The sequence below is a fragment of the Lampetra fluviatilis genome, chromosome 45, assembly GCF_964198595.1.
Source record: "Lampetra fluviatilis chromosome 45, kcLamFluv1.1, whole genome shotgun sequence".
Classification (NCBI taxonomy): domain Eukaryota; kingdom Metazoa; phylum Chordata; class Hyperoartia; order Petromyzontiformes; family Petromyzontidae; genus Lampetra; species Lampetra fluviatilis.
In genome coordinates, this window is record NC_136319.1 from 1,597,179 (window position 1) to 1,611,124 (window position 13,946).

The 13,946-nt window shown below is 52.7% G+C and overlaps 1 protein-coding gene across 1 annotated transcript; it reads left to right on the plus strand.

Moving 5' to 3' along the window:
• The first annotated feature begins 6,932 nt into the window (after window positions 1-6,932).
• On the plus strand, window positions 6,933-13,257 carry THTPA (thiamine triphosphatase). Its single transcript, XM_078876730.1, has 5 exons — window positions 6,933-6,975; window positions 9,015-9,309; window positions 9,621-9,766; window positions 10,518-10,765; window positions 11,947-13,257. The coding sequence occupies exons 2-5, from the start codon at window positions 9,031-9,033 to the stop codon at window positions 12,048-12,050; spliced, it is 777 nt and encodes a 258-aa protein (XP_078732856.1). The 5' UTR covers window positions 6,933-6,975; window positions 9,015-9,030; the 3' UTR covers window positions 12,051-13,257.
• Window positions 13,258-13,946: the final 689 nt, after the last annotated feature.

The following is a 13,946-nucleotide window of genomic DNA, read 5'->3' on the forward strand; positions in this document are numbered from 1 at the left end:
AGGGCTTCAGAATGTACACGGCGCCAGAACGACCACCAGCGGGGACGGACTTCTTCGCGGCTGGACATCACCTGCTTCAACTGCGGTCTGCGGGGGCACATGTCAGCCGACTGCCGAGCGCCTCGATGCCGCACCTCCGGACCCCGGCCATCGGATCCTCGGGTGCTCACGGCTTCACGTCATACACAGGCAAGTCACGGCACCTCACTTGCTCGGCCCTCGCACTCACCTCGCACACCTCACTGCACCGCGCCGCGTATTCGCCAGGTAACGGGCACCGGGGAACGGGATTGTCGTACTTCTAACGGGGAGCTCCGACCTGGTCAGTGGTCTGAGCTGGCCCATAGGGTTGTCGCCGCAGCCGCGGGGTCCTCTGTTGTTATGGGTTCGATCGAGGGCGTTGAATTCCGCATACTTGTCGATACGGGTGCGTCGGCTACCATTATGTCCGACTTGATATACAACGTTCTGCCCGTTCGGTGTCACCCCCTGCAACCGGTTTCTGCCCCATGCTTCGCTGCTAATGGGGGCTCATTCGGAATAATTGGACAAATTCGTGCACAATTTTCGATTTTGGTCTCTTCGTCCCTCACCGTGCCTTGTCTACTAGGGACAGATTTTCTTGCCAGAATGTCTATCTGCATCCTCATTGACCAGGGATCTATTGAGCTCCCCTCCGGCCGGCGTATGGCATTCCTGCCTTCCCCCACGCAGTTGCGCATGGCCTGCACCATGGTGGAAGCACTGGCCGCCCGCAAGGTGCGAATTCCCCTGGGGCGCGCAGATACTAGTGCCCCTTTGTTTACGGAAACCGCTTGACCCGGGGGCGTCAGCAAATGGTGTTTTGTTGGGGCTGTCTAATACCGCGATTAGGGGCCTCAAACTCGTAGCCGCACAGACTCTCGTAGCGAGTGACAGGGACCCGTTCATCCAGGTCCTGTATGCCGGGTTGCGTCTGACCGTTGTTCCCCAGGGGACTGTGCTCGCTCATGCGACGCGGGCGCCCCTGGGAAACCCGGTCGTCGGCCATGTCAGTACCGGTCCTCAGTCACAACCGCGCTTGGACCTGGATGACGGGTGGTTGGACTCGCTATGCGCGGGGGCTGGCAAATTGTCCGGATCACAGCAGGCAAGGTTGCGCACACTCTTGCGAGAATTTGATGACGTTTTCAGTAAAAGTAAATTTTATATTGAATGCACTAAATTGTTGCGTCACCATATTGATACCGGTCACGCTGCTCCCATCCACGAGAACCCGTTTTGGCTTAGCCCGGCCGAAAACGAGCATATTAAATTGTCTGTCGACGACATGCTAGCCGTGGATATAATCTCTCCTTCGACCAGCCCCTGGGGAGCTCCCATTGTTCTCGTGAAAAAGCACGACAGCACCTTAAGATTCTGTGTTGACTTTCGCCATTTAAACAAAATATATATGGCCGATGCTTACCCGCTCCCACGTATGGATGAGTCGTTGGACGCATTGGCAGGGGCTCGTTATTTCTCCACACTGGACCTGTTTTCGGGGTTCTGGCAACTTCTCCTCCACGACGTGTCAAAACCAAAAACTGCCTTTTGAATGCCTCAAGGACATTCTTAGTTTATTAGGTTGTCCATGGGGCTCCACTCGGCCCCAGCGACATTCCAGCAGCTCATGGAGCTTGTCCTCGCTGGGCTCCAGTGGGACTTGTGCTTGATTTACTTAGACGATGTCGTTGTCTTCAGTTGCACGTTCGACGAACACCTTCGAACGGTTGCGGGCTATCTTCTTGAAAATGCGCGCCGCAAACTTGAAATTCAAGCCTCAAAAGTGTCACCTTTTACGTGAGCCTGTGCGGTATCTGGGGCATATCATCATCTGTTCGGGCATTTCCACTGACCCTGACAAAACCAAGAGCGTTAGCTCGTGGCCGACTCCAACCTCGGTGGAGAAAGTCCGCAGCTTAATTGGTTTTGCCTCCTACTATCATCGTTTCGTGGCTGACTTCGCATCCATCAGTAAGCCCCTCCATGCCCTGATGGCAAAAGGTGTAAAATTTCACTGGGGGGAGGTTGAATAGCCCGCGTTCGATGCGCTGCGCAATGCCCTGGTGAAAGCACTGCCCTTGAGTTACCCCGACTTTTCGAATCCGTTCGTACTTGATACGGACACCAGCAATACCTGTATCGGCGGGGTGCTCTCCCAGGTAATCAGTGGTATCGTATGGGTGATTGCATATGGCAGCAGGGGGTTGTCCCCAGCGGAACAACACTACTGCGTGTCTCGACGCGAATTATTGGCCATCGTCTTTTTCATTCAACAATATCGGCCATACTTGTAGGGCAGGCACTTCACCGTTAGATCGGACCACTCTCCGTTGCAATATGCCTTGCGTGTCGACCAGCCATCAGATCAACTTTCGAGGTGGCTCGAGGTCCTCCAGGACTATGATTGCACAATCACCTACCACAAGGGCACCCGACATACCAACACCGATGCACTGTCGCGTCTCCCATATGGCGACAGGTGCGCTTGCTTTCTTGGTTCTGGTGGTTTGCCAGGGGTTGGCCCGGTTCCGCCCCTCACAGCTGTGGCAGATGCGCTCCCCTCTGACCAGGGTCCCTCGGAGGATGCCGTCGATCCAGCAGGTCGGAATGACTTGTTGGGCCTGAACGTTGCCGAATGGGGTCACCACCAGATAGAGGACGTGTCCCTACTTGCCTTACGGCGTCACGCCGAAAATTCGGCTAATGTTAAGGGTCGGTTTGCGTCTCTCGTCCTGCGCGAGGGTCTCCTTATACAGTGGGACAGTGACTCATGCTTACACAAGATTGTGGTGCCCTCTGCCTTGCGTGGTAGAGCCGTTTGGGCGGCGCACGAGCGCCTGTTGCATCTGGGGGTACACAAGACCCTCGGGTTGCTCCAACTTCATTTCTTCTCGACGGGCATGCTGCGGGATGTCTAACCTCCTGAAGGGCTGCGCCCAGTGAGCTTGGCGGAAGCCGCCGGCAAAGCCATATTTCCCACCGTTACAATCCATCCAAGGTGTCTCGCATCAACGAGTTGGTGGCTCTGGACATTTTGGGGCCCTTGCCTACCACTCCTAAGGGTAACAAGTACCTGCTGGTTGGGGTGGAGTATTTCACTGAGGCTTTTGTTCCAAGGCTACGTCATGAAAAAAGGTGCTCCTGAACGGCTGCTAACCGATCAAGGGATTTTTTTTTCGAGTAGCCTGTTACGCGATGTGTGCAAGGTTTTGGGTACAAAAAAAGTCAATGTTGTACCACCAGGTTAGCGATTCCCAGCTCCACTGGAATCTCCAGATCCCCGGGGTCCTAGCCGCATATAGAATGGCTCCTCACGCTGTGACCGGCTTTTCACCCTTCTTTCTGATGTATGGCAGGGATGCAGACCCACCTGTGGATGTTCAGCTGCACGTTGATTTGCCCGCACCGAAATCCAAGATCGCGGACCACTTGCGTTTTAACATCAGAAGATTGGCTGAGGCACGTGAGGCCTCCATTATGAATTCGGGCTCTCGCCAGAGTGCTATTGAGCGACTGCGCTACCCCAAGTCACCCAGACACGCGTGGGCCACGGGGGACAAGGCCTGCTATATTGCCCTTAGGTGTCTTTGTCTACATCGCCTGAATTGCTCAAGCCCTGGAAGGGCCCCGTCGACATCGTACAAGTTCATCTTCTTGGTTCTTTCGGTAAAGTCACGTAGAAGGGAAGTAATAAAATAATAAAAATAAAACATAATAAAATAAAATAATATTTTTATTATTTTATTACTTCCCTTCTACGTGACTTTACCGAAAGAACCAAGAAGATGAATCCCTGCAGTCACGAAAGCTTTAAATCGAAATTTAAAATCGTACAAGTTGTCCACTATACAGGCTGCGTGCGCGCGATGGGGTGGAGGAGACCGCGATGGCGTGGAGGAGACCGCGATAGGGCGGAGGAGGCCGCGATGGCGGGGAGGCCGCAATGGCGTGGAGGAGGCCACGATCGTGTGGAGGCTGACTCACTCACACATCATACACTCACTCACACTACCACTGACCCACTAACACATCATACACTCGGAGTGTCATGCTGCCAGATATGGCTGCAAATTTGGTCGTACATGTTATGTATATCTCTTATTGTTAAATTTGAATGAAAGTTCCTATGATTACTGTTGTTACATTGTATTTTATAGCTTTATTTTGGTGAATTCGAAAACATATGGTTAAGCCAAGTGCGGAGTTGGCCTGATAACTTTAATATACATTGTCTTATGGTTGTTATTGTTTGACTTGCATCACACTGAGATTTTTGCACACAGCGTTGTAATACGGTGTTTTTTTCTGGAAGATTTGCTGGTTTATCCAGGATGTTTCTGTTGCGTGTCATCACTTTAAGATGTTCTCTGTTCATATTTTGTTTGTTGTGGTTGCACCCAACTCAAGAGCCACATGGCTTACAGGGCTATACCTAATAAATGAAACTTGAAATGCGTCACGGTCAGATGGGGCAGACGATGTTGGTTCGTCCACCCCTAACGCCTGAAGCCCTTCGTCGTGCCGCGCACTCCTGCGTCACCTACACACCGCTGGAGCCGAGCTTGTGACGTGTCCAACGAGCCGGGTGATGCGTTCGTGATGCCTAGCTCTCAGCGACGTCGTGTTGTTGCTCCTCCAGACAATGCGTGAGTGACGGGCCAGGGCCAGTCCACGCCGGCCGCTCCTGCCAACGGTCGGCCGCATGGCCTGCCGGAAGTGCCCCCTGAAGGGCCCGTCGCATCTGCGCCACCTGCGAAGCCATTCCCTACGACGGACCAGCTGCTCACATGCGCACGAAGACTCTGTGTTTTTCATAACTCTGTTCGCGCTCTCCACACACGCACCACACAACCCACCTGCTCTCGCGCCACCGGTGACCATTGCCGTTCTCTGCCGTCGGTCGGTCACGTTTTTTTTCCACGAGTGATGGGTGCTTGGCCACGGGTTGTGCGTGTGGCCGTGCGCGATTCCATTGTATATGTCTTTAGTGTAAATTTGTACAGGGGGTTGGGGTATATATGTCGTTGTTGTTGTTGTGTTTTGTTAGTTACTAGGCACACGCGTTCAGTTTGATTCACAATTGAACTTTTTTTAGGTTATTGACAGCCGGGACGGCTGTGTGCTACGCAGGGGGGGGGGTGATGGAGAGGTATTATTGTGCACTCCCCATGCTGTCAGTTGGTAGCATCCCTCACATGTCAATAGGGGGCGGAAGAGTGGCTAAGCGCAATGTTCAAGGACTATGGCCCGAGGGGCGAACGGCAAATCCTGGGATAACGGATCTAAGAACAAAGACCCGAGACCCCGGGAGGGGGCTGGGGGATGATGTCACCCTCCCGGGACCCGGTGGAAGGTTCTGGAAGAAAGGCGTGGCCAGGGCGGAGCAAGCCACGGACCTGTATAAAAGCCGGACCTCTGAATGGTGCCGGACAGTCGTCGTCCAGCTGAAGACAAGAAGCCTCCTGAAGATTGAAGACTGAAGAGCCTCAAGGGCAGAGCCGTACCCCTGGCAAGGGTCGGCTCCAGCTTATACCAGTGAAGATTCAAGCTTCACTCACGGAGGACGTGTATATTAACCAGTGAGAGGCGTATTAGATTGGAGAGTAAAACTCCAGTGTATTGGGTATGAGGGGCCGTTACCCCTCTGTGTTAAGTGTTAAATAAAACTGTGTTGCCTCAGAGAAGTTCCCTTATCGTTATTCAACCCACTACAGATATAGAGATACGTAGATATACATAGACACTCATACAGATAAATGGAGATACCTAGAGATACAGAGAGACACATAGATAAATAAAGATAGAGCTTTTAGAGATACGTAGAGACCCATACAGACTCACTGACTCATACTCAGAGACTGCTGTGCCAGGCTAGGTGCACCAGGTCACGGGGCAGATCCAGCAGGTGCCACGGGTCGACTGCCTGGACAAGTGGCTGATGCACCACCTGTGCCCCCTACTGTGCCAACTTGCTGTGCTTTAGCCACCCGCTGCTCCGCTCATTGTTGTGAGCGTCGCTCCTCCGCCCTCCGTTGTTGTTGGAGGGCGACTGCCTCCAACTGCCCAGTAGCATCCTTCATGAGCCTCTTCTACAGAGGCCGATCTTGACACCGCTGGTACCAGTCATCGGCAAGTCCACTCAGCTCCACGTCCTCCTATACCACATCACTCCATCTCTTCTATAGCCCGTGTCACTCACCCATTTACTCACCCACTCACTCACCCACCCACTCACCAACCCACTAAATCACCTACCCACTCACTTACACACTTACTCACCCACCCACCCACTCACCCACTCGCCCACTCACCCACCCACTCACCCACTCACCTACCCACTCACCCACTCACCTCCCCACAAACTCACTCACTTACCCACCCATTCATCCACTCACTCGCCCACCCACTCAATTCCTATCGATTCCTATCAATTAACTATAGAGGTATGAATCGATTGCGATTGATTCCAATGATTTAGTATTGAATCCCTGGTTCCACGAATCGCTTGCTGTCGATTCTCACGACTGCATCACTACCCCCGATTCATGAATTGATTCCCATCGATTTTTTTTACAATCTTCCGACCTAGATTTTCGATCCAGAAATCCATTCGCTATCGAATCTTTACGATTCGCCCTTGTAACCACGATCAAGGACACGACCCACTACCGAATCCTTACGATTAACGGATGATCAACGATCCGGCACTCAATCCACTATCGAATGTTTATGATTCCCACTAGATCTACGATCCGGTAATAGATCCACTATCGCATTTTTACGATTCCCCGTTGGAACACGACCTGGGAATCGATCCACGATCAAACCTTTACGATTAATGTGGATCCATGATTCGGGAATCGATCCGCTATCGAATCTGGACGTTCGCAGTTGGATTCACGATCCTTGAACGATTTCGATTCGAGTCCCTGTTCTTCGAGGCCTGTGGTGGTGAGTCGTGAGTGGTGGTGATGATGGTGGTGATGTTGATGATGGTGGTGATGGTGATGATGGTGGTGATGTTGATGATGGTGGTGATGTTGATGATGGTGGTGATGTTGATGATGGTGGTGGTGGTGATGTTGATGGTGGTGATGGTAGTGGTGATGATGGTGGTGTTGATGGTGGTGATTGTGATGGTGATAATGGTGATGGTGATAATGGTGATGATAGTGATGGTGGTGATGTTGATGATGGTGGTCATGTTGATGATGGTGGTGGTGATGTTGATGGTGGTGATGGTAGTGGTGATGATGGTGGTGATGATGGTGGTGATTGTGATGGTGATAATGGTGATAATGGTGATGGTGATAATGGTGATGATAGTGATGGTGATGATGGTGATAATGGTGATGATAGTGATGGCGTTGGTGATGGTGGTGGTGATGATGGTGGTGATGATGGTGATGGTGGTGATGATAGTGATGATTATTTGTCGATTTATACAGTGGGCCAGCATCTTCGTCACCGCCTCCGGCGTGACGAAGAGCTTCTCAGCTTTTCGGATTCCTCCACTCAACACTCCACTGCCTCACTCTGTGCCCCCTCGTCACTGTACCAACAACAACAACAGCCATTTGCCACTAAGTGGCGGTGACATCACCACGGCGCGAGTGCCAGGCTATGTGCACCTTGAGGCCACGTGAAGTATCGAACGCCCGCCTGCAGGTCACGGGGCAGACCCAGGTGCCACGGGTCGACTGAGTGAGATGACCGAGATGAGATGACCAAGATGACTGGCTGATGCACCACCTGTGCCGCCGACTGTGCCAACTCGCTGTGCTTTAGCCACCCCACACTCCGCTCGTTGTGAGCGTCGCTCCTCCGCCCTCCCAGTAGCAGCGTCCTTCACGAGCCTCCTCCACAGAGGCCGATCTTGACACCGATGGTTCCAATCATTGGCAAGTCCACTCAGCTCCACATCCTCCTGTACCACATCACTCCATCTCTTCTCTAGCCCGTGCGGCGCCCGTTTTGCCCCCTTTTTCCGGCCAAACAAAAGCTGTTTAGGCACTCGGTGGCTGGGCATTCGGGCTACATGACCCAGCCAACGCAGCCTTGCCTGCAGGAGGAGCTCACCGATGGGACTTTCTCCAGATCTTTCAAGAATTTGTGAGCTCACACAATCTAGCCTGCAGTTTAAACCCAGGATGGATTGTAGGCAGGCCAGCATAAATGTTTCTAACCGACGAAGATGTTCCATTAGGGGGGTCCACGTTTCGCAAGCGTAGAGAAGGGAGGGAATGACTGTTGCCAAAAAGACCTGAAGCTTCGTGCGGAGCGACAGACCAGGTAGCTTCCACACAGCTTTACGCAACCGATGAAAAGATAATGCCGCTCGACTGATTCAGGGTGCGACCTCTGCTGTCAAACCGGAGCCGGTCATGAGCACACTGCCCAGGTATGGGAAACTCTCCACTCTCTCCACAACTACCCCAACTCCCATTGGGAGTTGTGGGGGTGGAGTGTCTGATGGTACTTAGTTTTGGTGGGGCTGATAGTAAGGCCCCACCTCTTAGTGGCAATCTCCAGGTTTAGCAACAGCGCCTCCAACGCCTCCTCTGAGTGAGCAGCAATTACCGGATCATCGGAATTTTTCCGTCGTGGTTCAGCGGTAATTAGATGAAGGTGGAGGGGTTACCAGCCCCTCGCACCCATCCACAGCCCCCATTTGGCCGCTGCGGTGGCTACAAACACAATGAGGGGAATGGCCGATCTAAGTTAGCCCTCCCCCCCCATGGCACTGCCCACCACAGCGTTGCTGTCCGGTACCACGTGGAGGTACCATGCACTGTACCACGCACTGTTTCACGCACTGTACCACACTACCCCACCCCGGCACTGTGCCCCCACCCCTCACTGTACCCCCACACCCTCACTGTACCACGCACTGTACCCCACACCCCCTCACTGTACCCCCACCCTCTCCTTCCCACCTCCCCTCCCCCCCACCCTTCCCCACCACCCCACCCCCACCACCTCCCCCACAGAGCGCCCCCCCCCGCGATGTCGCGTGTGGTGGAGGTGGAGCGGAAGTTCGTGCTGGGCGAGCACACGGAGGAGCTGCTGCTGGCCGCCGGCGGGCGCCTACTGGCGGAGCGGCGCTTCCGCGACGTCTACCACGACGTGATGGGTCACGACGTGGTGGACAGCGACGTGGTGGGTCACGACGTGGTGGACCGCGACGTGGACGGGAGCCTCGCGCTGGCCCTGGCCGACCTCTGGCTCCGCCGCAGGGACTCCGTCTGGCAGCTCAAGTACCCCGTGGGCGGGGCGGTGACCACGGTGAGGGTGCCCGCTGTGGAGGAGGTACCCACGGTTACGGAGGTACCCATGGTTAGGGAGGTACCCATGGTTAGGGAGGTACCCGCGGTCGGAGTGGCCATGCCGAAGGTGGTGGCGTCGGCGGCGCACGGCCGGACCGGCGGGCCGCCCCCCCCCAGGAGGAGGAGGCCAGAGTCTCCACCGCGACCTCCTAAACCACCTCCACCGTGACATCCTCCACCTCCACCGTGACATCCCCCACCACCTCCACCGTGACATCCTCCACCTCCACCGTGACATCCTCCACCATGACATCCTCCTCCTCCGCCCAGACCTCCTCCACTGCGGAGGACCGGCTGGTGCAGCGCTACGTGGAGACGGAGTGCGAGGCGGAGATCGTGGAGAGGGTGGCGGCCGTGCTGGGTGTGGTCGCGGCGGTGGGCAGCGTTGACGAGCTGGTGGAGAGGGCGCAGCTCAGGTGACCTCGGCACCGCCCCATAGACTCAACACTGTCACCCATAGACTCAACACTGCTACCCATAGACTCAACACTGCTACCCATAGACTCAACACTGCGACCCATAGACTCAACACTGCGATCCATAGACTCAACACTGCTACGCATAGACTCAACACTACCCATAGACTCTACACTACCCATAGACTCAACACTGCTACGCATAGACTCAACACTGCTACCCATAGACTCAACACTGCTACCCATAGACTCAACACTGCTACCCATAGACTCAACACTGCTACCCATAGACTCAACACTACCCAGAGACTCAACACTACCAATAGACTCAACACTACCCATAGACACAACACCACCCATAGACTCAACACCACCCATAGACTCAGCACTACCCATAGTCTCAACACTACTCATAGACTCAACACTACCCATAGACTCAACACTACCCATCGACTCAACACTACCCATCGACTCAACAATACCCATAGACACAACACCACCCATAGACTCAACACCACCCATAGACACAACACCTCATAGACTCAACACTACCCATAAACTCAATACTACCCATAGACTGAACACCACTACCCCGTAGACTTGACAACACCACCCCGTAGACTTTTAACAACACTACCCCTAGATTAACCAACTCTACCCATAGACTTACCACCACTACCCATAGACTTAACACAACACCACCGCGTAGACTTAACAACACCGCCGCCCGCACCCCTTGTCACCGCCCAAGGCCGTTTGCCGAGTTTGGCACGGAGCGGCGGCGCTACCTCCTACCCGCCCGCGGCATTGAAGTGGTGGAAGGGGTGGAGGGGGTGGAGGAGGTGGAGGGGGAGGGAGTGGAGTGTCTGGGCTCCGTGTGCGTAGACCTGGACGTGAGCGACTTTGGCTACGCCGTGGGGGAGCTGGAGGTGGTGTGCCGGGAGGAGCGGTCGGTCCCACGGGCCGTGCTGGCCATACAGGCCGTGGCCAGCCAACTCGGTGGGTGTGTGTAGGGTGCAGTGTGTGTAGGGTGTGTAGGGTGTTTGTGTGTGTGTAGGGTGTGTGTATGGAGTGTAGGTTGTGTGTGTGTAGGGTGTGTGTAGGGTATAGGGTGTGTTGTAGGGTATAGGGTGTGTTGTAGGGTGTGTGTAGGGTGTGTGTGTGGGGTGTGTGTGTGTAGGGTGTAGGGGGTGTGTGTAGGGTGTGTATATGGGGTGTAGGGTGTGTGGGTGTGTAGGGTGTGTGTGTAAGGTGTAGGGTGTGTGTGTAGGGTGTGTGTGTGTGTGTCGGGTGTGTAAATGTAGGGTGTGTTTAGGGTGTGTGTGTCTGTGTGGATGCGTAAGTGGGGAGCGGTAGTGTAGTGGTTAGCGCACTGTGCTATGAACCCGGCGACCCGAGTTCGATTCCCGCTTATGGCCAACACCACCATTGGCGATTGTCTGAACCGGTCCTGGGCCTCCCCTAGGTAGACTCAGCCTCAAATGAGTACCTGGTGCGGTGTGTAAACATCGCTAGCACTGGGGAGACAAAGGCGGTGGTTCTGACCACCCCACCCCCTGGTGTGCCGTGCCAGACTTCATAGGTACTGCTACTTGCTACAAGTACTTGCCCCGACAGTATGTTACAGGCTACACGGGGGTGCTTTGTCTTTGTTTTGTGTGTAGGGTGGGGGTGCCATCTGTGAGCCTTATATTTCACGTCACCCACTAACTTACTCACCTGCTCACTCACCCACTTACTCACCCACTCACTCACCCACTTATTTACTCTCCCACTTACCCACTTACTCACCCACTCACTCACCCATTCACTCATCCATCCACCAACACACTCATTCACTCATCCACTCACTCACTCACCCACAACAACAACAACAACCGCCATTCACCACTAAGTGGCGGTGACGTCACCACGACGCCTGTGCCAGGCCAAGTGCACCTTGAGGCCACGTGAAGTGTCGAACGCCCGCTGGCAGGAGGTCACGGGGCAGACCCAGCAGGTGCCACGGGTCGACTGACCGAGATGACCGAGATGACTGGCTGATGCACCACCTACTCACTCATCCCACTCACCACCCACACAGAGTTGGTGAGGGGCACCAACCTGCTGAGTAAGCTGGCTGTCTTCCTGCTCACCCAACTCACTCACCACCCTCACCACCCCACTCACCACCCACACAGAGTTGGTGAGCGGCACCAACCTGCTGAGCAAGCTGGCTGTCTTCCTGCGCGACCACCGCCCTGACCTCTACCACCGACTCATCGATGCCCACGTCCTCGGCTGACCTCGGCTGGTGACCTCGGCTGGTGACCTCGGCTAGTGACCTCGGATGGTGACCTCATCTGGTGACCTCACCTGGTGACCTTGGAAGATGATCTTGGCTGACAAAGATCCTCCGTGTAGCCTCCAGCAGGCTGTAGGGGCAAGTTATGTCAGTAGCACCTATACACAGACAATGATCCCCCGTGTAGCCTCCAGCAGGCTGTAGGGGCAAGTGCTGTTAGTAGCACCTATACACAGACAAAGATCCCCCGTGTAGCCTCTAGCAGACTGTTGGAGCAAGTGCTGTTCATAGCACCTACACACAGACAAAGATCTCCCATGTAGCCTCTAGCAAGCTATAGGGGCAAGTGCTGTGTTGTATATATTGTGTGAAATATAAATGTTTAAAGGAAATGTGATGAAATAATAAAATAATTTTAAAATGTGAGAATTTTTGTGCAGTTATGTTAATGTCTAATTAAGTGTAATTAAGAATGAGTGTAAAATAGTTACAATTTAATGCTTGCGTACGTGATTATGTGCGAGTGATTAGTTACTATGTGTTATACTTTTTGGTTCTTTCAGTAAAGTCACGTAGGTAGAAATAAAATAAAAATAAATCACGACCTTTCGAATGAAACACAAGCACCCGTCTTCAGGTGAAAATTGCGACAGCTGCGATGTCTGTTGCCTTGTGAGCTTCAAATCAAGATTATTATGTGTTAGTGATAATGTGTGTGTGTGATTGTGTAATTTCGCTGTCTAGGGGTATGTATCAATGATACTCTCTTTAACATTCATGATTCTCTTGATTTGAAGCTTTCGTGACTGCAGGAATCCATACTCTTTGGTTCTTTCGGTAAAGTCACGTAGGTATAAATAAAATAAATCACGACGTTTCGGGCGCAACACAAGCGTCCCACCTGATGATGGACGCTTGTGTTGCACCCGAAACGTGATTTATTTTATTTTATACCTATGTAGAGGAGTAGAGGAGAGTGGTGGCGTCGCGTGCGCTGTCCGGTGCGGTGACATCACGGGACGTGGGGTCGCACGCGCTGGGCAGTGCACGTGACGTCTCGCCTCAGAGGGTATTTAAGGGAGACCCCGTGACATAAGCGGGGTCACTGGAGGAACGGGGATAGTGGAAGGGGTGAAGAGGGAACCCTTATAGTGATACTTGTTAATAAACCCTGGCGGAAGCCCCTAACTCACCTCCGTCTCCGAGTACCTCCGTCTACAACCACAACAGCTACTCAACACCTACGTGACTTTACCGAAAGAACCAAAGAGTATTCATGATTCTCGCTTTAACATTCATGATTCTCGCTTTAACATTCATGATTCTCGCTTTAACATTCATGATTCTTGCTTTAACCTTCATGATTCTCATTTTAACATTCATGATTCTCGCTTTAACATTCATGATTCTCATATTTAACATTCATGATTCTCGCTTTAACATTCATGATTCTCGCTTCAACATTCATGATTCTCGCTTTAACATTCATGATTCTCGCTTCAACATTCATGATTCTCGCTTTAACATTCATGATTCTCGCTTTAACATTCATGATTCTCACTTTAACATTCATGATTCTCGCTTCAACATTCATGATTCTCGCTTTAACATTCATGATTCTCGCTTTAACATTCATGATTCTCACTTTAACATTCATGATTCTCGCTTCAACATTCATGATTCTCGCTTTAACATTCATGATTCTCGCTTTAACATTCATGATTCTCGCTTCAACATTCATGATTCTCGCTTTAACATTCATAATTCTCGCTTTAACATTCATGATTCTCACTTTAACATTCATGATTCTCGCTTCAACATTCATGATTCTCGCTTTAACATTCATGATTCTTGCTTTAACATTCATGATTCTCGCTTTAACATTCATGATTCTCG